Source organism: Helianthus annuus, chromosome 7, assembly GCF_002127325.2.
Source record: "Helianthus annuus cultivar XRQ/B chromosome 7, HanXRQr2.0-SUNRISE, whole genome shotgun sequence".
Classification (NCBI taxonomy): Eukaryota; Viridiplantae; Streptophyta; class Magnoliopsida; order Asterales; family Asteraceae; genus Helianthus; species Helianthus annuus.
Window position 1 is genome coordinate 133,259,248 of NC_035439.2, and position 22,671 is coordinate 133,281,918.

Genomic DNA, 22,671 nt, shown 5'->3' on the forward strand with positions numbered 1-22,671 from the left:
ACTATGCTTCAACCCTTAGTCGATTTACAATTCGTTCGACGTATTGGGATACCACCCGATCGAGCATGCTGTTCGATCGAGTATGTTGTTCGATCGAGTGACATCCTGCTGAGGACTACTACTGAAGTTCCTAACCGATCGGTTAAGCCGACCGATCGAACAGACCATTCGATCGATCGACCTGAAAGGTAAGAACACTTCAGTGTTCTCAAATACTACAACGAAAACTTCAAAAGTTCAAACCATCAAACACAAACACATCTTACTCAAAGGAAGAAACAAACCACTCGAACAGTCCAGCCGATCGAGCCTATCGGCTGATCGAACAGACTGTCCGAACGGATTGTCTAGCCGAACGAGCGACCCGTTCGATCGAACCTGTTGTTCGATCGACCAGGCTGTTCGACCCACTTACACTTGTTTCCATTCTACGTGTTATTCATCTTTATGTTATCGAACTATTCAGGCTAACCCTACTCTCAAGCGCTCCCTTCAATCCATCAATCAATCGCTGTGAGTATACTCGATCCCTTTTTGCTTTTAGCACTTTTGGGTGTTACATACGTTACTTATATCCAGACACAATCGATCACACTACTCAAACTATTTGAACGCTAACCAATATGCATGTATTACGTGACTAAATGAATGCTTGTTGATTGTGTTTACACGTGGAGTGCTGTCTACCTGCCTTAACGACGTAGTACTATAGTTTGGACTCAGCACCCGTTCACACGGGGGTTGTTAAGGATAATTACTTGCATGGATTACGGTGGTAATCATGTATTGTGAACCGTCTCGGACGGTCAACCCGCAGTCATTGGTATCGATAGGTCCATGTCGATAATTAACATGCTTCGTTTTCCTCTGTGTACGTGCTGGTTATGCGTAAACTATTTCGAACTCCATATGCTATTATGAAACTTGTATGCTCACCTTTACATTATATGTATTGACTTTATTCTAACGTATGTGACAGGTGTTTAAGATGTTTGCTTGCTAGGAAAGCGAGGCTAGAATAAAGCTCTAGAGGCCCCCAACAAATAGTTGTCTGTCAGGAAAAAGCAACTAGAGCATAGTTGTCTGTAGATCTTGTCAGGCTGGGTCTTTAGGAGCATTTGAACAATATTTATTTGTTTTACTTTAAATATGAGTTGTCGGAACAGAATATTTGACTAGTTGTTATCTGTAATGATTTGATTGTTATTTGGGACACGGTATGGGACGTGTTATTTAAACTAAATAGTGATGATAATTGTTATGGAAACTTCTGGACAATCTGTTTCGCTCAGTGCCATGCCCCGATGATTCCACCATCGGTTGGGGTGTGACATTTATTTTGCCAGAACCTTCCTTTACTATTCTTCACTTTCTTGTTGACATTGTTATACTTTGCTATGTTTGCCTTTAATCTGGCATTGTTTATGTCCTCCATATTGATTGCTTTCACTAACTTATCAGCATCACGAACAAAAGAATACCTCAGAAAACCAAACCTTCTACCCAAGGTATCCTTCTTCTTGGCAATATAGGCATCAACCAGCTAGCCTAAAGTTCCTGCACTATGTCCACAGATCAGCATCCGACATCCATATTGGTATGTTGGTGACGTAAAACGTTGTAGCGTCTTCTCTCCTTGGTTTACCATCTACTTCCCCTCATGTTTTAGGGTTTTGTTCCGCCGGTGGTAACTCCCCCTCCTCTATCTCCCCAGTTCCTTTTTCCTTCGTCATCTTATGAAAAGACAAGATCCCAGACGTCGAATGGAAGCGATAGGGACTCAAAATAGAATGAAAGGAAAAGTTTTAGATCCACAAGCAGTATGCAGATCCACGGTAATCCTTGCACGCTATCCCAAGGGCCTGCACTTCGTCGAGCCGCCGACGATTTGTTTCCCAACGATAACTGTTTACCCTACCGGACCAAGTCCCAGACGGCGAATGGGAGAATTGAAAAGTGAGTTAGAATGAAAGGTATAGCCAGATATCGAAGCACACCTCGCACCCTAACCCTCGTTCCTCTTCTCCGTCGAGCCTCCGACGATCGGTCTAATTCCATTACAACAACTAACAAATTATTTGTACTAACATGGATACAAATTGCTGATGGTATGCTTTGTATAACATTTAATCAACCTGTTTTGACCCAATTTATTTGTGGCTGGCTTTGGCTGCTTCGGTTGGTGGGGAAGATGTGGAAAGGTTGACTGATGCAATCAAGGAATTCGATAGCATTACCAAGCCGATTCGATAGCATAACCAAGCTCGTTTGTCATTGTGCTTGTCGAGTTCAAAAGTAGAGTTTGATTTATGATATCAAGCTTGAAATGTTTAGAATACAGAGGTTTGCATTAGCCGATTTGAATCGGTATTAGGATCACCAAACACTTCAGTCATATGTTTTATAAAACCAGTCGGTTGTGTTTAGATGTTGGATAGTGTAACGGCTCAGTTATGATTACTGATGCAATCAAGAAAGCAACGAAAGTCTGTTATGATTACAAAAAAATGATTATTATTTACATGTATTTAGGCTTGTATTTTGATATCTATGACATATTTAAAGGTTGATTGTCGTGCTAATGAACAAATATTGTATTTACTTGAAATATAAAACTTATTTTGCGATGTTGAACGTGATTTTGGCTTGTAATGTATTAGGTTGAACTTATTTTGAATATGATCTTTTGAAGTATTGAATAATATTTTAGAATACTGAAATTTGAGAGTTGTGTATTAATTTTTATTTTTAAAATCGAGTTAAACCAAGCCGAGCCGAGTCAGCTCGGTTTAAAACCCAGCCGAGCCAGAGCTTGCCCTAGCTCGGCTCGGCTCATGAACAGTCCTAAACCGACCAATCAAACAAGTCAAAAAAAGTCTAGAAACTACATAGATGAGAATGTAACACGCCACATAATCTTGATAATAAACAAAGACGCACCGTAAAAAGCTAAATCTTTGTGGGGTAGAATAATCTTAACGAATTAAGGTCCAGAAGATTCAAGTTGTCAAGTAACATGTTTTTAACCTTAAACAATTAACTTTTTTACTTATCGTTATTTTATCAACAGGTGGTAGCACAGCTTGTTGCCCATTTAGCTCTATTCCGTTCTAAAAAAAGTTCCCATTAAAATTTTTCTTTCTTATCAAAAAAGTTTTTTACAAACCTTTAAGAAATTAAAAATAAAATATTCAAAATTTGTAGTAACTTCTTTCAAATTTTAATCCCGTTTGTGCTTAGAAGCAGGAGAACCAGCAGTGTATGATGTTAAGCCTCCGATAACTTCTATGCGATCATCTTGTCTGTTACTGGAGCTAATATCCGGTGGGTTTTATTATTATTATTATTATTTCTATAAAATCATTAAAATGATAGAGAATGGTGGATGTAAATATCCCACAATCATGGATGACGACAGAGCTTATGTACATATACGGTTTTGATCCCTAAGTTTTTAGAAATTACACTTTTAGTCCTGATAGTAACTAAGTTATGGCATTGATGTCGTTTGTTCGTCACTTGATCCAATGAAACGTTAACTTGTCCCATGTTCAAGTGATGTCTGCGGCTTGACCCCGAGGAAAAAAAGATTGATTCTCGGCCTACCTTGGTTGTGGCAAGCAAAATCAAAATGACAAGTTCGGCCTTTTCTCTTCTTCCATTCCTCGGGGAAAAGAGAGAGACTCGATATTGTTTATTAAAGCTTCCAACCACTGCTCTCGTTTTTGTACTTGTTGCTTTCATTGTGACCAGGGTCGTCTCAAGGTTCTTGGGGGCTAAAGTTGATAATAAAATTGAGGCCCTTTTCGTAAAGGAAAAAGAAAAAAAATGTTTTGGATCCTATGATTTAAATATATTACAAAGTATAAGGGTATAAGTTGTAAAACGTCAAGTGTAAGGTCTCTTTTGTAAATGTTGCTAACTAACAAGCAAGGGTTAGCTGAGCCCTTTTAAAGATTGTTAATTAGTTGTTACATCTTAATAATATAATCGATTAGTTAGGCTTTCTCTATTTTATGCATAATTATAGACCACAAATCACATCTTTAACAAACTCGAAGCCCAAATTATATATTTTTCTTTTTGGAATTGGGACTTGAGGTATGTAGCATAATGTTGTCACACCATGGATTAAGTGGATTGGAAGAAGACAACTCTAACTTGGACAACACATAAATATTCCAACGAATCTCAACAAAAGTGTGAGAATAATACGACATTCCAACTTGGTAATGTCGTAGCCTTACTAACAAAGAGTACAATTAAACATAGCCTAGTGGTGATCAATATTTTTTCTATGGAACCAGAGAAACCATACTAACATGTGCGATCTCCGGACAAGTCAAGACTGATCAAGTCAAGACTGATCAAGTCAAGACTATGTATTGAAGTGCATCAATAACTCTACTATACAATAAGTGACCATCCATCGTCACACTTGGATATCGTGAGAGCTAATGTCCATAAGACACCATAGTAGATAAATGGCTCGGTTCATGAACAGCCCTAAACCGACCAATCAAATAAGTCTACAAACTACATAGACGAGAATGCAACATGCCACATAGTCTTGATAATAAACAAAGACACACCGTAAAAAGCTAAATCTTTGTGGGGTAGAATAATCTTAACGAATTAAGGTCCAGAAGATTCAAGTTTTCAAGTAACATGTTTTAACCTTAAACAATTAACTTTTTTGCTTATGGTTATTTTATCTTCAAACGGATGGCAGCGCAGCTTGTTGCCCGTTTACCTTCTATGTCGATGTAAAAAAAAGTTACCATAAAAAATTTTCTTTTTTTCCAAAAAAGTTTTTCACAAACCTTTAAGAAATTAAAAATATTCAAATTTTGTAGTAACTTCTTTCAAATTTTAATCCTGGTCAGAACATTTCGGGCCTTCACGGCCCATTTGAGAAGATAGCTCATAGCTGAATCTTACCTAGCCCAATTTAAAGCCCATCAGAAATCTATAAATACTACTTGCTATCCCACCCAAAATTAAAACATAAACCCTAAAGCGTCTATTTTCAACAGCCGCCGAAGCCTCTGTTTAGGTTTTCTACATCTGTTTGTTTCATTGTTTAGTTTTTGGTATAATTGTTTTTGGCGAAGATGATTGATTGCTTAATATTCTGACACCTCTTGTATGAGAATGGCCTTCAAAAGCTGTTCCTTGAGCACATAAAGCACCTCTCTGAGCCTATTATTTCTTTTTCTATCTAAATGTTTTGATTAGTGTATCGATCAGAAATTCAGGCAACCACCTTTTGTAAATTACTCGAAAGGTAGGTGTTGTTCTAAACCGACCAATCTAAACAATCTAAACAAGAAAGTGTTTGCAAGCAGGTCTAACATGACCTCTAATCAATTTTTGACATGTATGAGTAATGACATGCATGAAGTTATGATTGTGTCGTTTTCCCTCTCTTCATAAGGCATATTGAGAGCATACAGAATCGAAGAAGCTACGTCTGTGATATTCCATTGATTTACCAAAATCGCCCCTGCACCAAGAGACTGTGCTGCTCCTACAAACTATGTAAATGTAACATGGAAATTGGTTATATTACGATAAAACAATGTGTGGGCGCTAAAATATGTATGCGTACCTCACTTAGAACTAAAACGCCTTTCTTTGAAGCTAGGCAGGCCACAAATTCGTAGCTTACGAGATTCATTCCGTCCATTACAGATGTAATGAGTGCGACATCTAATCACATTGTAATTTAGTGAGCATTTTATTAAATAAAATAATAGTAGAATTATCAAAATAATATACCAGCCACGGCGTATAGTGCACATAACGTATTAAAGTCAAGCGATTGATCCTGCAAAAATGCACAAGAAAGTGAGTCATTTCACAAAGAAAACATAAAGAAAACATGAAAAAAAGAAGATGGATCAAAGAGACGCACCAAAAAATGAACTGGCACCGATATCTTCTTAGTCTTTCGAGTTGACTTAGATAAGTTCCGAGGAAAGTAATATACTTTCTTGTGTTTATTAAAAACTGTTTAACCCGATATTAATGTAAAAACATATAAAAAATGTCATTAAACTTGTTAAATATGCATGTGATTATGAATTTAGAGAAATAATGACCAGTCAACTTTTTTAAACTTGTTAAACTAAGTTGGCGGGTCACCTTTTCCTAGCAAAAAACCCAAACAACCCGACCCGAACTAACCCGAACCCGAATAACCCATACCCAAACAACTCGAACTTTAAATGGGTCGGTTATCGGGTCACCTTTTCCTAGCAAAAAAACCGAACAACCCGAACCCGAAGAACGTCCCTACTCAAATGGATCAAATAGATCAAAGCTAATAAATTTAACCAAAAGAGTTGAAAGTCGTTCAAAATGTATTCAAATGCATAAAACTTTCTAATTCACTTTATTAAAAAAAGGTTTTGATTATTATCACAACGGTATAGTTTTGTAATCATATTTAAAACAATAACATTTTTTTGTTATTAAGGAAACTTTAAACAAGAAAGTGTTTGCAAGCAGGTCATATCTATAATATTAACATTTTTTTAAGAAAAATGAAATAAGATAGTGTTTCGTTTGCAACTTGCAAGTAGGTCCAACGTTACTTGAGCTACCTGAACCCATTTTGACCCATTACCCAACCCGCTTACTTAACACACCCAGATTTTCTTTACTATCTTTTACCTTTTTTGTGTAAAACTAGAATTACGACTCGCCGCAATGCGGCGGGGATTCTTTAGTTATAACTAAATCGATTTAGGACGTGCACGTTATGTTGAACCTGTCAAACGGGAAAAAATAGACGATGTAAAAACGTTCACCCACACACGCACATTGCATCGTGTTAACTCGCAAAATTTAGAACGAAACGTAAAAACGCTAAACCAAAGACGCACGTTGTAATGTGTTAAGTCACAAAATTTAGAACGAAGCATAAAGCGAAAAATTTGAGGAAAATGAAAACTATAAAGGACCAAAGTTGAAAGTAAAAAAAGTTGTGAGGATAGATTGCAAAAGATAAAAAGTTTTGTGTTAAAAGTAAAAAAAAACAAATAGTTTTGGGTTAAAAGTAATTTATGAAATACTTTTGGGTAAAAAGTAAAAATATCAATTTTTTTTTGTAAAACCCCCAAAGCCAAGGTTACAACAACTATATGCATAACCATTTTTTCTTTGGAAAACCCCTAAAGCTAAGATTAGAACACATAAGTAAAAGAAAATCAAAGTGGTTAGATCGCAAAAGATGAAAACTTTTGAATTAGAAGTAAAAAATTAAATTAAATTACCAAAGATTAAAACGTTAAACTTAAATTGTCAAAAATTAAAACTTTAAGGTTAAAAAGGAAACAAAGATTAAAAATTTTAAACTTAAATTGTCAAAGAATAAAACTTTAGGGTAAATTGTTAAAGATTAAAACTTTAGGGTTAAAAGGAAACAAAGATTAGAAGTTTAAACTTAAATTGTTAAACACTAAAACTTTAGGGTTGAAAATGAAAATTTCCATTTTTTTTTGAAAGACTCCCAAAGCTTATATTACAACACATATATCCATAGTTAGGTTGCTTCTTTATAATGTTTAATATAAAGAAGTAAACACAAACCTAAGAAAAGTTTCAGCCCATTTTTGACATGTATGAGTAATGACATGCATGAAGTTATAATTGTGTCGTTTTTCCCTCTCTTCATAAACCATATCGAGAGCATACAGAATCGAAGAAGCTACGTCTGTGATATTCCATGGATTTACCAAAATCGCCCCTACACCAAGTTTACGTTTTATGTTTGAGAAACAGGTTACTTTTAAACAAATAAACTCACTTTTTCTTTCGGAAGGAAGATATGAAGATCTCTCCCTTGACACATGTGAATCGTTAGCAAGGATTACTACTATATTGAAAGATGTTATTCAGAATAAGGTAATACTTTGAAATTTTAATGGAAAGCGGAATGAGTCGAATGGGGTGAAACGGATTGAAAGTCACACAAATCCGTTCATATTTGTATAAATCTTTTATACACTACTTTTTTTTTGTACAGGGCTTATAAAGAAAACTTTATATCTAATGATATAATCCACTTTGTTAGTAATTTACGTAATATGTCACTTTATTTGCATCAATTTTATCTATACCCTTATGCATGGTTGTAAAAATCCCGACTAGTCTTCGATTAGTCGCCGATTAATCACTAATCGGAGTTTACCCGATTAATGGCCGATTTATCGCTAGGCGGTCAATGGCGGTCCTATTCTGGCCAAATTTTGGCCAAACGTCGGCCAAATTTCTCCCAAACCTTATAAATCCCTTCCAAATACTTTAAGAACATGGTTAATGAGTGGTTAAAACATGTCTACTTTAAAAAAACTACATATAAAAGTGTGTGTGTATATATGTAACTAAAAATTACTATAAAAATCTCAATCCGATTAATCCCGATTAATCGCTAGTCGGTACCCCACCGCCCGACTAGCGCCTAGCTATTCTAACAACACTACCCTTATGATTAACACAATTTAAATTTTCCTGTCCGAGAAGCAATCCCGGGTGATAACCTAGTTAGGTTGTATGGATTAACCTGTAATTTTGCCGGTTTTCACATCCTGAGCGTATCTTGTCCTTAAAACTGAGAAAAACATCATGATTCCACTGAAAAGAACAATACATAATTAATTCAGAAAAAAGACATGAAAGATGTCATTGATATGTTAGATTTGATGAAGAGACACTTTATATCACCAAAGAATTCTTTCAGTTTTTTCCGTTTCCTTCTAAATCACATCAGAATTGCAAGCTGCGATTGTGAGATCTATAAAACATAAATTAATTCAAAATGAAAGATATTCAACAGATCCATTTAAGATTCAACGTTTAATCGAACAGATCAGTCAAATTTCAATCGAATTTTCCAAATAAAATAAAACAACGATCTGATCAACAACAAATAGATGCTGAGATCTAATCACAAACGAAGCAGTGTGAATCGATGTTAAGAAGATAACACACAAAAAATAAACGATTTGTAGATTAAAATGATGAGTGTATAGATAGATCTAGTGTTCATGAGATCTGTACTACAGAATTGTTGATATCATACGATGAGTTTGTCTTTATATTTAGAGTTTCTTGAAAATTAAAATGGTTTTTAATATTCTTTTTTTGTGTTCCAGAGTTTACTAACGGAAGGAAAAGAAAATAAACAAAAAGAAAGTAAAAATAATTTGTGTTCCAGAGTTTAATTTAAGGAAGGAAAAGAAAGAAAAATAAAACATGCCATGTTCCCGAGTTTCATTTAAGGAAGGAAAAGAAAGGAAATGAAATGAAAACTAGGCTAAATTCTTTAGTTTTTTTTCCTTCCGATTTGGGAGGAAATGGTGGGAAAGACATTTTGTTTTTTTCGTTTCTCGTCTTTTCCTTTCTTACTTTTATTTTCTTTTCTTTCCCCTCGTTAAGTTAACTCAGGAACAGAGCGTTAAAGCGGAACAAAGCCCAGCCCCTTATTATACCCCATAGGTAAAAGGTCACCCATGCTCGTCATCAATTCTAGGAGAAATCAATTAACCGAAGGCTCACTGTGTTTAAAACTTTTGGCTCGTGTATGACATTTTGTAGAGAACGAGACTCCATCCGACAACCTTCTCTACAGAAAATCATTCGGGTACCGCTAAAGCACTGCCCCTTTGGTGGTTTTTGATATTCTAGCTAATCCATCAACAAATTTTACAACTTAATGTTTATATGGTAATTCAATCACGCAATGCAACAAGAAACATGCATATATTTAGATTGAATCGAAAAACACACATTTGAAATTTGATTTCATATTTCAAATTTCGGATAAGTGATTCTCGATTCGAATTAAATCGAATTTCAAGTTTTCTAAACCCAATTTAGATAGTGAACACCCCTACTATCTCTATAAATACTATTTTAATGCTTTTGATTGTTGATATTCTTAACGGTTGGTTTTAGTAGTGACTTTGTTGATGGGGGCGCCGGGTAATTATCAAAATGGTGAGGTGGCTTAGGCGCTAATGGACAACACAAAGCCTTATACAGTTATATGCGTGCAATCAAACCCATACCATCAAACTTGGGTGTAGAAAACATAAATGCATTAACGATTTCTAAATTGATGTCAAACTTTGCTTCAATTATTCAAAATTTTCTGCCATATATGCGATCGTATTGCTTCTTTTTAGTTGTTATCATCTCACTAACATTTAACAATATACTTAGGCTATGCGGTGTCGGGGACAACGGAGGGTCGTCGAGCCCCATGGAGACACGTCCACGTCCCCTGGTCTGTCCCGTCTCCAGCGTCCTCCCCAAGCCATGCTCAACGAGCCAACTTTCTAACATTGAGTCACGTAATACATGCGAATCGGTTAGCGTTCAAATAATTGAGTAGTGTGTCCGATTGTGTTTTAATATAAGTAACGTATGTAACACCCAAAAGTGCTAAAAGCAAAAAGGGATCGAGTATACTCACAACGATTGGTTGATGGATTGAAGGGAGCGCTTGAGAGTAGGGTTAGCCTGAATAGTTCGATAGCATAACGATGAGTAACATTCTACGTGTTACAGGTTTACAAGTGATGATGGGTCGAACAGCCTGGTCGATCGGACAGTTGGTTCGATCGAACGGGTTGTTCGTTCGGCTGGACAGTCCGTTCGGACAGTCTATTCGATCGGCCGGTAGGCTCGATCGGCTGGACTGTTCGAGTGGACTGTTTCTTCCTTTGAGTAGGATGTGTTTGTGTATGATGGTTTGACCTTTTGAAGTTTTCGTTGTAGTATTTAAGAACACTGAAGTGTTCTTACCTTTCAGGTCAATCGATCGAACGGTCTGTTCGATCGGCCGGCTTAACCGATCGGTTAGACACTTCGCTAGTGAGTCCTCAGCTGGATGTCACCTGATCGATCGAACAGCATGTTCGATCGGGTGGCACTTCGTACTACTACGAGTTGTAAATCGATTAAGTGTTGAAGCATAGTATCTCATGATCCGAAGAGTAATGTTTACCAATCAGTCGTCCGACCGGACATTACTTCGTTCAATACCATACCTCATGAAATTGTCAAATTGTGGGGCCATATGCTAGCCGATCGGCTGGCCTGGTCGATCGGCTGACATGTCCGATCGGTTGGCTGTCCGTTTGGACAGCATCCTGACCTGGTCGGCCTGTTCGTCTAACACTTGGTTGTTTTGATTATTTGACGTTATATTGAGGTAGTTTGACAACGAGCTGAACCATGGAGCTTTCTTCCTTACTTGTTCCCCTGCTCGGACAGGAATCACCCAAGTCCGGCCGGTGAACTGTTCGGAACGGTTAGCTCAAGGTTTACCCGAAATCGGTGAACGTCGTAGATAGAATCCGAACCTTGAACCACTCATCCATTAGAACGATTGGTGAGTTGACTCAAGCTCCGTTTCCACCAGTTTGAAGGCATTGAGTGTAAAAGAGTTGAAAGAAAGTTGGAATTCCTTCTTTCAATCCTTCACATTATGTAAATGCTCAGATCTGTGTTAGATCTTAGCTTGTTTATGTGGAAATCAGTTAGATCCGAGCTATTCATGGTGGATTGAGGCCAACACATGATGTTCTTGAAGAACACTATGATGACATCATCCTAGAATGCTTAGATCCTGATGATTTCACGGTTAGAAATCAAGATTTGAAAGACAGAAAGGTGTAGGAGTGTGTAATGATCAAGAAAGTACAAGATTTAGGATGAAAACTTACCGGAATCGGAAGAAATCTGAGAAAAGGTGAGGAGCACGAGCTGGTCGGTCGGAGAGTTTCCAAAAGTGGAAAGAATGACAATGACAACCCTATTTATAGGCTCCAAAAGAGGAAAGGGCTGGCCGATCGGCCAGGAATCCCGATCGGACAGCCTGCTCGATCGGACAGTCCGTCCGGTCGGCTGGGCTGTTCGATCGGCTGACAGCCTGATCGATCAACAGCCTGGTTCCAGCGTTCGGCGCGACGATTTCTGATATTTCGATTTCAATGGATGACGATACGAATACGATGGAGTTTCCTATTCAAATTACTTTTAATCCCAACCACTATATCTAACATACAATCGTCTACATTCCATATTCGATTTCGATTTCAATTGCATTCGATTGAGTTTCGAGTTTCGATTAATTCGATTGAATACCACACAAAACATAAAGTAAGCACGCACAGGTAACACATAAGGCACACACACAAGTAATATAACACCAAATTCGCATAGTTCGAGTTTCGAGTTCGATTGATGATTCGATTAGCTTGATTATTGATTGATTAACTTTATCGCATTGTTACTTCCTACTATTCACAGTCGTAAATCGTTTCGAGTTGATTAAACATTCGATTACTTTGATTCCTTAGATTAACAACACTTACTCCACATAATACAAATAAAACATAAAATAGACTATTTACATTCAAAGAAGTCAAAGTTGACTTGGACTTTGACTTTGACATTCGAAAACACGGGGTGTTACAGTGATGATGGTGTTATATAGGTTAGAGAGTGAGAGATAAAGAAGAGGAATACATATTTATTTATTTAAATATCTTTTTCATATTTTACACAACAGTCCCTATATATTGAATATTTACACAATAGCCCATGTACTAGTGAAAAGACAAATATACCCTCATGTGCAAGTCACATGACCAGATTTAACAGAAAAATCTAACTAGGTTAGGGCTAAAGGACATAACGTGCAAGATTTTAAAACATTAAGTACAAGATTCGTCAATTTGAAAGATAAATGACACCGCCTGAAATTCACTATAAAGATAAAGGACAAAATTTGAAATTCACTCTTCTTTTTATTTAAGAAATGCCGTGATGAGAAAGCTAACATGTAAGAAGATGCTCAACTTTGTGTTGAATGTCCTCAATGAAATACTCTTGTTACGCTTGGCTTCTGAGCTAACGTTGAGTCTTGGATCTCTAGTTTTAAAATAACTTCACTCAAAGTAACAATAAGCGGATGTCCTAGCAGGTCGCATATACATATTTTCCGAGGGCAATCCTAGTCGGATCAAAATAGTAAGGTAGTTTCGTTTTACGGAATGGAATTGGAATGTTGATTTTATTTCTTATTTGTTGGTTTAAAAAATTGTTTTGGAATTGAACAAAAATATAAGGAACAGAATCTACATTGCAATTTCATTTGGATTATGTGAAACAAACACATCTAAATTCTAAAACAAAATCCAATTCTTGTGCAAATTCCAATTCTATTACATTGAAACCAGCATTACCTATGTGTCTGTATGGAGTGTAAATTTGTAGAAATCAAATGCTAAACCCTAAAACTACGCCTAATGTCTAAAATCTAAATATTATTACCCTAAAAATCTAAATAAGGTTTAGTGACTTTAATAATGATCTATTGTGCAATAGTTGCAAACCACATGGACAAAAAATGTTGTAATGGATATCCAAATAGTCACCCGGGTTTGTAATGGATATCTAATTGAATGTGTTTATAGTTTATTACGGTTGCATATAGTTACAATCAAAATAAATGGCATACTCACATTGTCACAACAGACAAATTTGGCATCGGTAGGTGGGCGAGAGAGTTCCAGCATCTGGTTTTGGATCCAACATACCTCGACCACGACGACATTAGCAATGCTTTGTTAACCAACTTGACCGGTTGATCATAGATTGTAAAATAATTAAATAATGTTTGCGACGATGTTATCTCCTTAAAAGGCACAATAATTAGACAATGATTGTCGTTTGGCAGGAACATTGCTCTAGATGGCATCCGTATAAACCTTTATAGACATGGTAGATTGCATAACTTGTTTAGACCTACTATTAATTGAAGAACGCGTTGTTGGTTCATTGCCTTGGCCCCAACGTTTACATGTTGATTTGCTAACATTTTTGCATGGTAATAAGAGGAAACATTCGGGTAATAATTGTCTTGGAAGAAACTGCAGCGAGCGATCCTTGCTTGAGATACTATTGCGTTCGGTTGGAGAATGGTATGTAATAGCCAATAGGTCACTCGAGATCGTTATATAAATCCACTTTTGAGTTGACTTGCCATCCATCATCGGAGGGTTCACCGGAATTGTCTGTGTGTCTGGCTTTTTTTGTTTTTCCGGCACATTTGCGTCTTGGTTCGCCGTTGTTCCGGGCGATTGACTGACATTTGTTTTTGTAATGAAGCTTGGTAACCATGATTCGTCAATTTCGGAGATCCAAACATCGAATCTCCTCCCTTTCCATGTGATCCCGATTTTGTCTTCAATTTTGTTTCCTTGGCTCACCAAAATACCAACGCAGTCCATTGATAAATTTAGATCCCATATATCCGATGTGGACTCGCTGATCACTCTTCCATACTTTCCTGCGATCTCATTCATGATTGTGTTGCACCATAGTTGCAAAGGCACGCCTTTGATTGACAGCCAAGCCAGTCGTTGATATGGTATCACTTGACCCTCCCAAACCTGTAGGTTTTCCAGATCCTTTTCCCACACCTTTCTCGCTCCTTCCAGAAAATCAAGCATTATTTTCACTTCATCGAACGTGGCAATGAAACTTAAGCCACATGTGAATCTTAAGAAACCACCTTGACTCCTAATATGAGTCTTTAGGGTATGAGCTTTCCTCAGCCCATCAAAGTTTTTGAAACATCCCACGAAAGACCTTCGTATCCACCGGTTACACGTATCCGCATCGCCTTTGAAATGCATCTCCCCTTTATTCTCCGGTGGCATATTGTTGTTTTTCTTGATGCCCAACAAAATGTCTTTCCAATGGCTTTGTCCACCCCCATATCCCGATACATTCTGTGCCTGTCTTGCCTCTCCGTATTGTCTTTGGTTTAACTGACCCAGATTGTTTTCCACTGTTCCCGTGCCTTTATTTTGCCAGAACCTTCCTTTACTATTCTTCACTTTCTTGTTGACATTGTTATACTTTGCTATGTTTACCTTTAATCTGGCATTGTTTATGTCCACCATATTGATTGATTTCACTAACTTATCAGCATATCGGACAAAAGAATACCTCAGAAAACCAAACCTTCTACCCAAGGTATCCTTCTTCTTGGCAATATAGGCATCAACTAGCCAGCCTAAAGTTCCTGCACTCTGTCCACGATCAGCATCCGACATCCAAATTGGTATGTTGGTGACGGCAAACGTTGTAGCGTCTTCTCTCCTTGGTTTACCATCTACTTCCCCTCCTGTTTTAGGGTTTTGTTCCGCCGGTGGTAACTCCCCCTCCTCTATCTCCCCACTTCCTTTTTCCTTCGTCATCTTATGGAAAGACAAGATCCCAGACGGCGAATGGAAGCGATAGGGACTCAAAATAGAATGAAAGGAAAAGTTTTAGATCCACAAGCAGTATGCAGATCCACGGTAATCTTTGCATGCTATCCCAAGGGCCCGCACTTCGTCGAGCCGCCGACGATTTGTTTCCCAACGATAACTGTTTACCCTACCGGACCAAGTCCCAGACGGCGAATGGGAGAATTGAAAAGCGAGTTAGAATGAAAGGTATAGCCGGATATCGAAGCACACCTCGCACGCTAACCCTCGTTCCTCTTCTCCGTCGAGCCGGGCGGTCTAATTCCATTACAACAACTAACAATTTATTTGTACTAACATGGATTCAAATTGCTGATGGTATGCTTTGTATAACATTTAATCAACCTGTTTGACCCAATTTATTTGTGGCTGGCTTTGGCTGCTTCGGTTGGTGGGGAAGATGTGGAAAGGTTGACTGATGCAATCAAGGAATTCGATAGCATTATCAAGCCGATTCGATAGCATAACCGTTTGTCATTATGCCTGTCGAGTTCAAACGTAGAGTTTGATTTATGATATCAAGCTTGAAATGTTTAGAATACAGAGGTTTGCATTAGCCGATTTGAATCGGTATTAGGATCACCAAACACTTCAGTCATATGTTTTATAAAACCAGTCAGTTGCGTTTAGATGTTGGATAGTGTAACAGCTCAGTTATGATTACTGATGCAATCAAGAAAGCAACGAAAGTCTGTTATGATTACAAAAAAGTGATTATTATTTACATGTATTTAGGCTTGTATTTTGATATCTATGACATATTTAAAGGTTGATTGTCGTGCTAATGAACAAATATTGTATTTACTTGAAATATAAAACTTATTTTGCGATGTTGAACGTGATTTTGGCTTGTAATGTATTAGGTTGAGCTTATTTTGAATATGATCTTTTGAAGTATTGAATAATATTTTAGAATACTGAAATTTGAGAGTTGTGTATTAATTTTTATTTTTAAAATCGAGTCAAACCAAACCGAGCCGAGCCCGAGCGAAGCCGAGCCAGAGCTTGCCCTAGCTCGGCTCGGCTCATGAACAGTCCTAAACCGACCAATCAAACAAGTCAAAAAAAGTCTAGAAACTACATAGATGAGAATGTAACATGCCACATAATCTTGATAATAACCAAAGACGCACTGTAAAAAGCTAAATCTTTGTGGGGTAGAATAATCTTAACGAATTAAGGTCCTGAAGATTCAAGTTGTCAAGTAATATGTTTTAACCGTAAACAATTAACTTTTTCACTTATTGTTATTTTATCTTCAAACGGGTGGCAGCGCAACTTATTGCCCGTTTACCTTCTATTTCGTTGTAAAAAAAAGTTACCATAAAAATTTTTCTTTTTTACCAAAAAAAGTTTTTTCCAAACCTTTAAGAAATTAAAAATAAAATATTCGAAATTTGTAGTAACTTCTTTCAAATTTTAATCCAGTTTGTCTTTTCGGTCAGAAACATTTCGGGCCTTCACAGCCCATTTGAGAAGATAGCTTACCTATAAATACTACTTGCTATCCCACCCAAAATTAAAACATAAACCCTAAAGCGTCTATTTTCAACAGCCGCCGAAGCCTCTGTTTAGGTTTTCTACATCTGTTTGTTTCATTGTTTAGTTTTTGGTATAATTGTTTTTGGCGAAGATGATTGATTGCTTAATATTCTGACACCTCTTGTATGAGAATGGCCTTCAAAAGCTGTTCCTTGAGCACATAAAGCACCTCTCTGAGCCTATTTCTTTTGCTATCTAAATGTTTTGATTAGCGTATCGATCAGAAATTCAGGCAACCACCTTTTGTAAATTACTCGAAAGGTAGGTGTTATTCTGCTCGTAAATCAATTTCTTTTGCTCTTCAGACTTGTTGAGATTCATACTCTATGAAACCGGTCTAGTAAGCATTAGTACATTTTTTCTATTCGCAATTAATAATTTACATATATTTAGTTTCTGTTTTAGATATATTCAATTTGATGTTTTGCTAATCTTAAGCAAAAAAATTAATTAAACCGAACAATCGGGACAACGACATAACCCATATTAATCAATAGCGAAAATATGATTTGTAACATGCATCAATCTTACAAAAAAAAACATTTAAAAATATCAAATTCTATTTGTTTAATTAAATGTTTATCGAAGATAAGGCTCTATCATCAGAGTCAACAGCAGGCGTCGATTTGTTGGCGACTTGACTGCCGCTTAGAGCCTAGATTAAATTCCGGATTAAGACTTTATGGAAATTGTTTTTGGTGTTTTCATGACACAATATACCGGATAAATTCGTTAGATTAACAATTTAAGGTAGATTCGTGCAGAAATTGAAATTTGTTTTGTAATTTATGTGTGTTTGTTTAGCAAATTGAAATGAAATATGAATGAAATTGGAATATAGATTCTCTTTTTATATTTAAACAAAATAACAATGTGAGATATTGATTTCTTTTTATTTAAAAAAATGCCGTGATGAGAAAACTAACATGTAAGAAGATGCTAAACTTTGTGTTGAATGTCTTCAATGAAATACTCTTGTTACGCTTGGCTTCTGAGCATAAGTTAGTCTTGGATCTCTAGTTTAAAAATAATTGGACTCAAAGAAACAATAAGTGTAACGGGTTGTGCATACATTTTTTTCCGAGGGCAATCCTAGTTAGATAAAAATAGTAAAGTAGTGTTCGTTTCACGGAATAAAATTGGAATGTTGATTTTATTTCTTATTTTGTTGGTTTCATAAAAAAAATGATTTGGAATTGAACAAAAATATAAGGAGGATTACCTAAGTGTCTGTATGGAGTGTAAATTTTAATAAAATCTAAATATTATTACCCTAAAACAATCTAAACAAGAAAGTGTTTGCAAGCAGGTCCAACCTGACCTGTAATCATATCTATAACATTTACATTTTTTTAAGAAAAATGAACTAAGATAGTGTTTCGTTTGCAACTTGCAAGTAGGTCTAACGTTACTTGAGCTCTCTGAACCCATTTTGACCCATTACCCAACCCGCTTACTTAACACACCCAGATTTCTTTTACCTTTTTTTTGTGTAAAATACAAATTAAAATATAAAGAAGTAAACACAAATTAGAGAACAACCTAAGAAAAGTTTCAGCCAATTTTTGACATGTATGAGTAATGACATGCCTGAAGTTATGATTGTGTCGTTTTCCCTCTCTTCATAAGGCATATCGAGAGCATACAAAATCGAAACTGTGATATTCCATTGATTTACCAAAATCGCCCCTGCACCAAGAGACTGTGTTGCTCTTACAAACTATATGGAAATTGGTTATATTACGATAAAACAATGTGTGAGCGCTAAAATATGTATGCGTACCTCACTTAGAACTAAAACGCCTTTCTTTGAAGCTTGGCAGGCCACAAATTTGTAGCTTACGAGATTCATTCCGTCCATTACAGATGTAATGAGTGCGACATCTAATCACATTGTAATTTAGTGAGCATTTTATTAAATAAAATAATAGTAGATTTATCAAAATAATATACCAGCCACGGCGTATAGTGCACATAACATATTAAAGTCAAGCGATTGATCCTGCAAAAATCCACAAGAAAGTGAGTCATTTCACAAAGAAAACATGAAAAAAAGAAGATGGATCAAAGAGACACACCAAAAAATGAACTGGCACCGATGTCTTCTTAGTCTTTCGAGTTGACTTAGATAAGTTCCGAGAAAAGTAATATACTTTCTTGTGTTTATTAAAAAACTGTTTAACCCGATATTAATGTAAAAACATATAAAAAATGTCATTAAACTTGTTAAATATGCATGTGATTATGAATTTAAAGAAATAATGACCAGTCAACTTTTTTAAACTTGTTTTTCCTAGCAAAAAACCCAAACAACCCGACCCAAACTAACCCGAACCCGAATAACAACTCGAACTTTAAATGGGTCGGTTATCGGGTCATCTTTTCCTAGCAAAAAAACCGAACAACCCGACCCGAAAAACCCGAAACCCGAAAAACCCGAAACCCGAAGAACGTCCCTACTCAAATGGATCAAATAGATCAAAGCTAATAAATTTAACCAAAAGAGTTGAAAGTCGTTCAAAATGTATTCAAATGCATAAAACTTTCTAATTCACTTTATTAAAAAAAAGGTTTTGATTATTATCAGAACGGTATAGTTTTGTAATCATATTTAAAACAATAACATTTTTTTGTTACTAAGGAAACTTTAAACAAGAAAGTGTTTGCAAGCAGGTCATATCTATAACACTAACATTTTTTTAAGAAAAATGAAATAAGATAGTGTTTCGTTTGCAACTTGCAAGTAGGTCCAATGTTACTTGAGCTACCTGAACCCATTTTGACCCATTACCCAACCCGCTTACTTAACACACCCAGATTTTCTTTACTATCTTTTACCTTTTTTGTGTAAAATATAAAGAAGTAATCACAAATTAAAGAACACAAACCTAAGAAAAGTTTCAGCCCATTTTTGACATGTATGAGTAATGACATGCATGAAGTTATGATGTGTCGAAGAAGCTACGTCTGTGATATTCCATGGATTTACCAAAATCGCCCCTGCACCAAGTTTACGTTTTATGTTTGAGAAACATGTTACTTTTAAACAAATAAACTCACTTTTTCTTTCGGAAGGAAGATATGAAGATCTCTCACTTGACACATGTGAATCGTTAGCAAGGATTACTACTATATTGAAAGATGTTATTCAGAATAAGGTAATACTTTGAAATTCTAATGGAAAGCGGAATGAGTCGAATGGGGTGAAACGGATTGAAAGTCACACAAATCCGTTCATATTTGTATAAATCTTTTATACACTACTTTTTTTTGTACATGGCTTATAAAGAAAACTTTATATCTAATGATATAATCCACTTTGTTAGTAATATACGTAATATGTCACTTTATTTGCATTAATTTTATCTATACCCTTATGCATGGTTGTAAAAATCCCGACTAGTCTTCGATTAGTCGCCGATTAATCACTAATCGGAGTTCACCCGATTAATTGTCGATTTATCGCTAGGCGGTCAATGGCGGTCCTATTCTGGCCAAATTTTGGCCAAATGTCGGCCAAATTTCGCCCAAACCTTATAAATCCCTTCCAAATACTTTAAGAAAATGGCCAATGAGTGGTTAAAACATGTCTACTTTAAAAAAACTACAAATAAAAGTGTGTGTGTATATATGTAACTAAAAATTACTATAAAAATCTCAATCCGATTAATTCCGATTAATCCCTATTAATCGCTAGTCGGTACCCCGCCGCCCGACTAGCGCCTAGCGATTCTAACAACACTACCCTTATGATTAACACAATTTAAATTTTCCTGTCCGGGAAGCAATCCCGGGTGATAACCTAGTTAGGTTGTATGGATTAACCTGTAATTTTGCCGGTTTTCACATCCTGAGCGTATCTTGTCCTTAAAACTGAGAAAAACATCATGATTCTACTGAAAAGAACAATACATAATTAATTCAGAAAAAAGACATGAAAGATGTCATTGATATGTTAGATTTGATGAAGAGACACTTTATATCACCAGATAATTCTTTCAGTTTTTTCCGTTTCCTTCTAAATCACATCAGAATTGCAAGTTGCGATTGTGAGATCTATAAAACATAAATTAATTCAAAATGAAAGATATTCAACAGATCCATTCAAGATTCAACGTTTAATCGAACAAGTCAGTCAAATTTCAATCGAATTATCCAAATAAAATAAAACAATGATCTGATCAGCAACAAATAGATGCTGAGATCTAATCATAAACGAAGCAGTGTGAATCGATGTTAAGAAGATAACACACAAAAAATAAACGATTTGTAGATTAAAATGATGAATGTATAGATAGATCTAAAGAGGCTTGAGGGGAGTAGTGTTCATGAGATCTGTGCTACAGAATTGTTGATATCATACGATGAGTTTGTCTTTATATTTAGAGTTTCTTGAAAATTAAAATGGTTTTTAATATTTTTTTTTGTGTTCGGGAGTTTACTAACGGAAGAAAAAGAAAATAAACAAAAAGAAAGTAAAAATATTTTGTGTTCCAAAATTTCATTTAATGAAGGAAAAGAAAGAAAAATAAAACATGTCATGTTCCCGAGTTTCATTTAAGGAAGGAAAAGAAAGGAAATGAAATGAAAACTAGGTTAAATTCTTTAGTTTTTTCTTTTCTTCCGATTTGGGAGGAAATGGTGGGAAAGACATTTTGTTTTTTTCGTTTCTCATCTTTTCCTTTCTCACTTTTATTTTCTTTTCTTTCCCCTCGTTAAGTTAACTCAGGAACAGAGCGTTAAAGCGGAACAAAGCCCAGCCCCTTATTATACCCCATAGGTAAAAGGTCACCTATGCTCGTCACCAATTCTAGGAGAAATCAACCAACCGAAGGCTCACTGTGTTTAAAACTTTTGGCTCGTGTATGACATTTTGTAAAGAACGAGACTCCATCCGACAACCTTCTCTAAAGAAAATCATTCCGGTACCGCTAAAGCACTGCCCCTTTGGTGGTTTTTGATATTCTAGCTAATCCATCAACAAATTTTACAACTTAATGTTTATATTAATTCAATCACGCAATGCAACAAGAAACATGCATGTATTTAGATTGAATCAAAAATCACACATTTGAAATTTGATTTCATACTTCAAATTTCGGATAAGTGATTCTCGATTTGAATTAAATCGAATTTCAAGTTTTCCGAACCCAATTTAGATAGTGAACACCCCTACTATCTCTATAAATACTATTTTAATGCTTTTGATTGTTGATATTCTTAAGGGTTGGTTTTAGTAGCGAGTTTCTTGATGGGGGCGCCGGGTAACTATCAAAATGGTGAGGTGGCTTCGGCGCTAATGGACAACACAGAGCCTTATACAGTTATATGCGTGCAATCAAACCCATACCATCAAACTTGGGTGTAGAAAACATAAATGCATTAACGATTCTAAATTGATGTCAAACTTTACTTCAATTATTCAAAATTTTCTGCCATATATGCGATCGTATTGCTTCTTTTTAGTTGTTATCATCTCACTAACATTTAACAATATACTTAGGCTATGCGGTGTCGGGGACAGCGGAGGGTCGTCGAGCCCCGTGGAGACACGTCCACGCCCCCTGGTCTGTCCCGTCCCCAACGTCCTCCCCAAGCCATGCTCAACGAGCCAACTTTCTTATCCAACACACACACATATACATACATACATACATACATACATACATACATACATACATACATACATACATACATACATACATACATACATACATACATACATACATACATACATACATACATACATACATACATACATACATACATACATACATACATACATACATACATA

General features: G+C 36.0%; 1 protein-coding gene, 1 long non-coding RNA gene and 5 other non-coding genes across 10 annotated transcripts; 6 read left to right on the forward strand and 1 right to left on the reverse strand.

Annotated features, from left to right (window-relative positions):
* The first annotated feature begins 5,028 nt into the window (after window positions 1-5,028).
* On the forward strand, window positions 5,029-17,717 carry LOC118480447. Its single transcript, XR_004862756.1, has 2 exons — window positions 5,029-5,287; window positions 17,139-17,717. It is a non-coding gene; the product is annotated as an uncharacterized LOC118480447 (long non-coding RNA).
* Window positions 5,108-5,203, forward strand: LOC118480808. The gene has a single exon (XR_004863786.1). It is a non-coding gene; the product is annotated as a small nucleolar RNA snoR1 (small nucleolar RNA).
* LOC110868644 (alpha,alpha-trehalose-phosphate synthase [UDP-forming] 1) lies at window positions 5,277-20,774 on the reverse strand. Of its 4 annotated transcripts, XM_035975297.1 has the most exons (9): window positions 20,703-20,771; window positions 19,766-19,877; window positions 18,831-18,879; window positions 18,661-18,761; window positions 18,534-18,597; window positions 7,597-7,720; window positions 5,782-5,830; window positions 5,612-5,712; window positions 5,277-5,537 (listed from the first exon to the last, which is right to left on the reverse strand). In XM_035975297.1, the coding sequence occupies exons 3-8, from the start codon at window positions 18,856-18,858 to the stop codon at window positions 5,689-5,691; spliced, it is 390 nt and encodes a 129-aa protein (XP_035831190.1). In that variant the 5' UTR covers window positions 18,859-18,879; window positions 19,766-19,877; window positions 20,703-20,771; the 3' UTR covers window positions 5,277-5,537; window positions 5,612-5,688. The 4 variants fall into 4 exon arrangements, 2 of the variants coding, with proteins under 2 accessions (XP_035831190.1, XP_035831191.1); XR_002552627.2 differs by lacking the exons at window positions 18,534-18,597; window positions 18,661-18,761; window positions 18,831-18,879; window positions 19,766-19,877; window positions 20,703-20,771 and adding exons at window positions 8,570-8,640; window positions 8,731-9,069 and having other exon boundaries at window positions 7,597-7,753; XM_035975298.1 differs by lacking the exons at window positions 5,277-5,537; window positions 5,612-5,712; window positions 5,782-5,830; window positions 7,597-7,720 and adding an exon at window positions 19,938-20,006 and having other exon boundaries at window positions 18,533-18,597; window positions 20,703-20,774.
* Window positions 12,835-12,931, forward strand: LOC118480801. The gene has a single exon (XR_004863779.1). It is a non-coding gene; the product is annotated as a small nucleolar RNA R24 (small nucleolar RNA).
* LOC118480809 lies at window positions 16,962-17,057 on the forward strand. The gene has a single exon (XR_004863787.1). It is a non-coding gene; the product is annotated as a small nucleolar RNA snoR1 (small nucleolar RNA).
* LOC118480816 lies at window positions 17,108-17,234 on the forward strand. The gene has a single exon (XR_004863795.1). It is a non-coding gene; the product is annotated as a small nucleolar RNA snoR77 (small nucleolar RNA).
* Window positions 17,781-17,877, forward strand: LOC118480799. Its single transcript, XR_004863777.1, has one exon. It is a non-coding gene; the product is annotated as a small nucleolar RNA R24 (small nucleolar RNA).
* Window positions 20,775-22,671: the final 1,897 nt, after the last annotated feature.

Coding starts and splice junctions, on each gene's coding strand:
- LOC110868644 (XM_035975297.1), bottom strand. CDS start 18,858: ATGTTATGTGCACTATACGCCGTGGCTG. Junction 18,598..18,660: donor GCGTTTTAGTTCTAAGTGAG/GTACGCATACAT, acceptor ATTTCCATATAG/TTTGTAAGAGCAACACAGTC. Junction 7,721..18,533: donor AAATCAATGGAATATCACAG/TTTCGATTTTGT, acceptor GGAATATCACAG/ACGTAGCTTCTTCGATTCTG.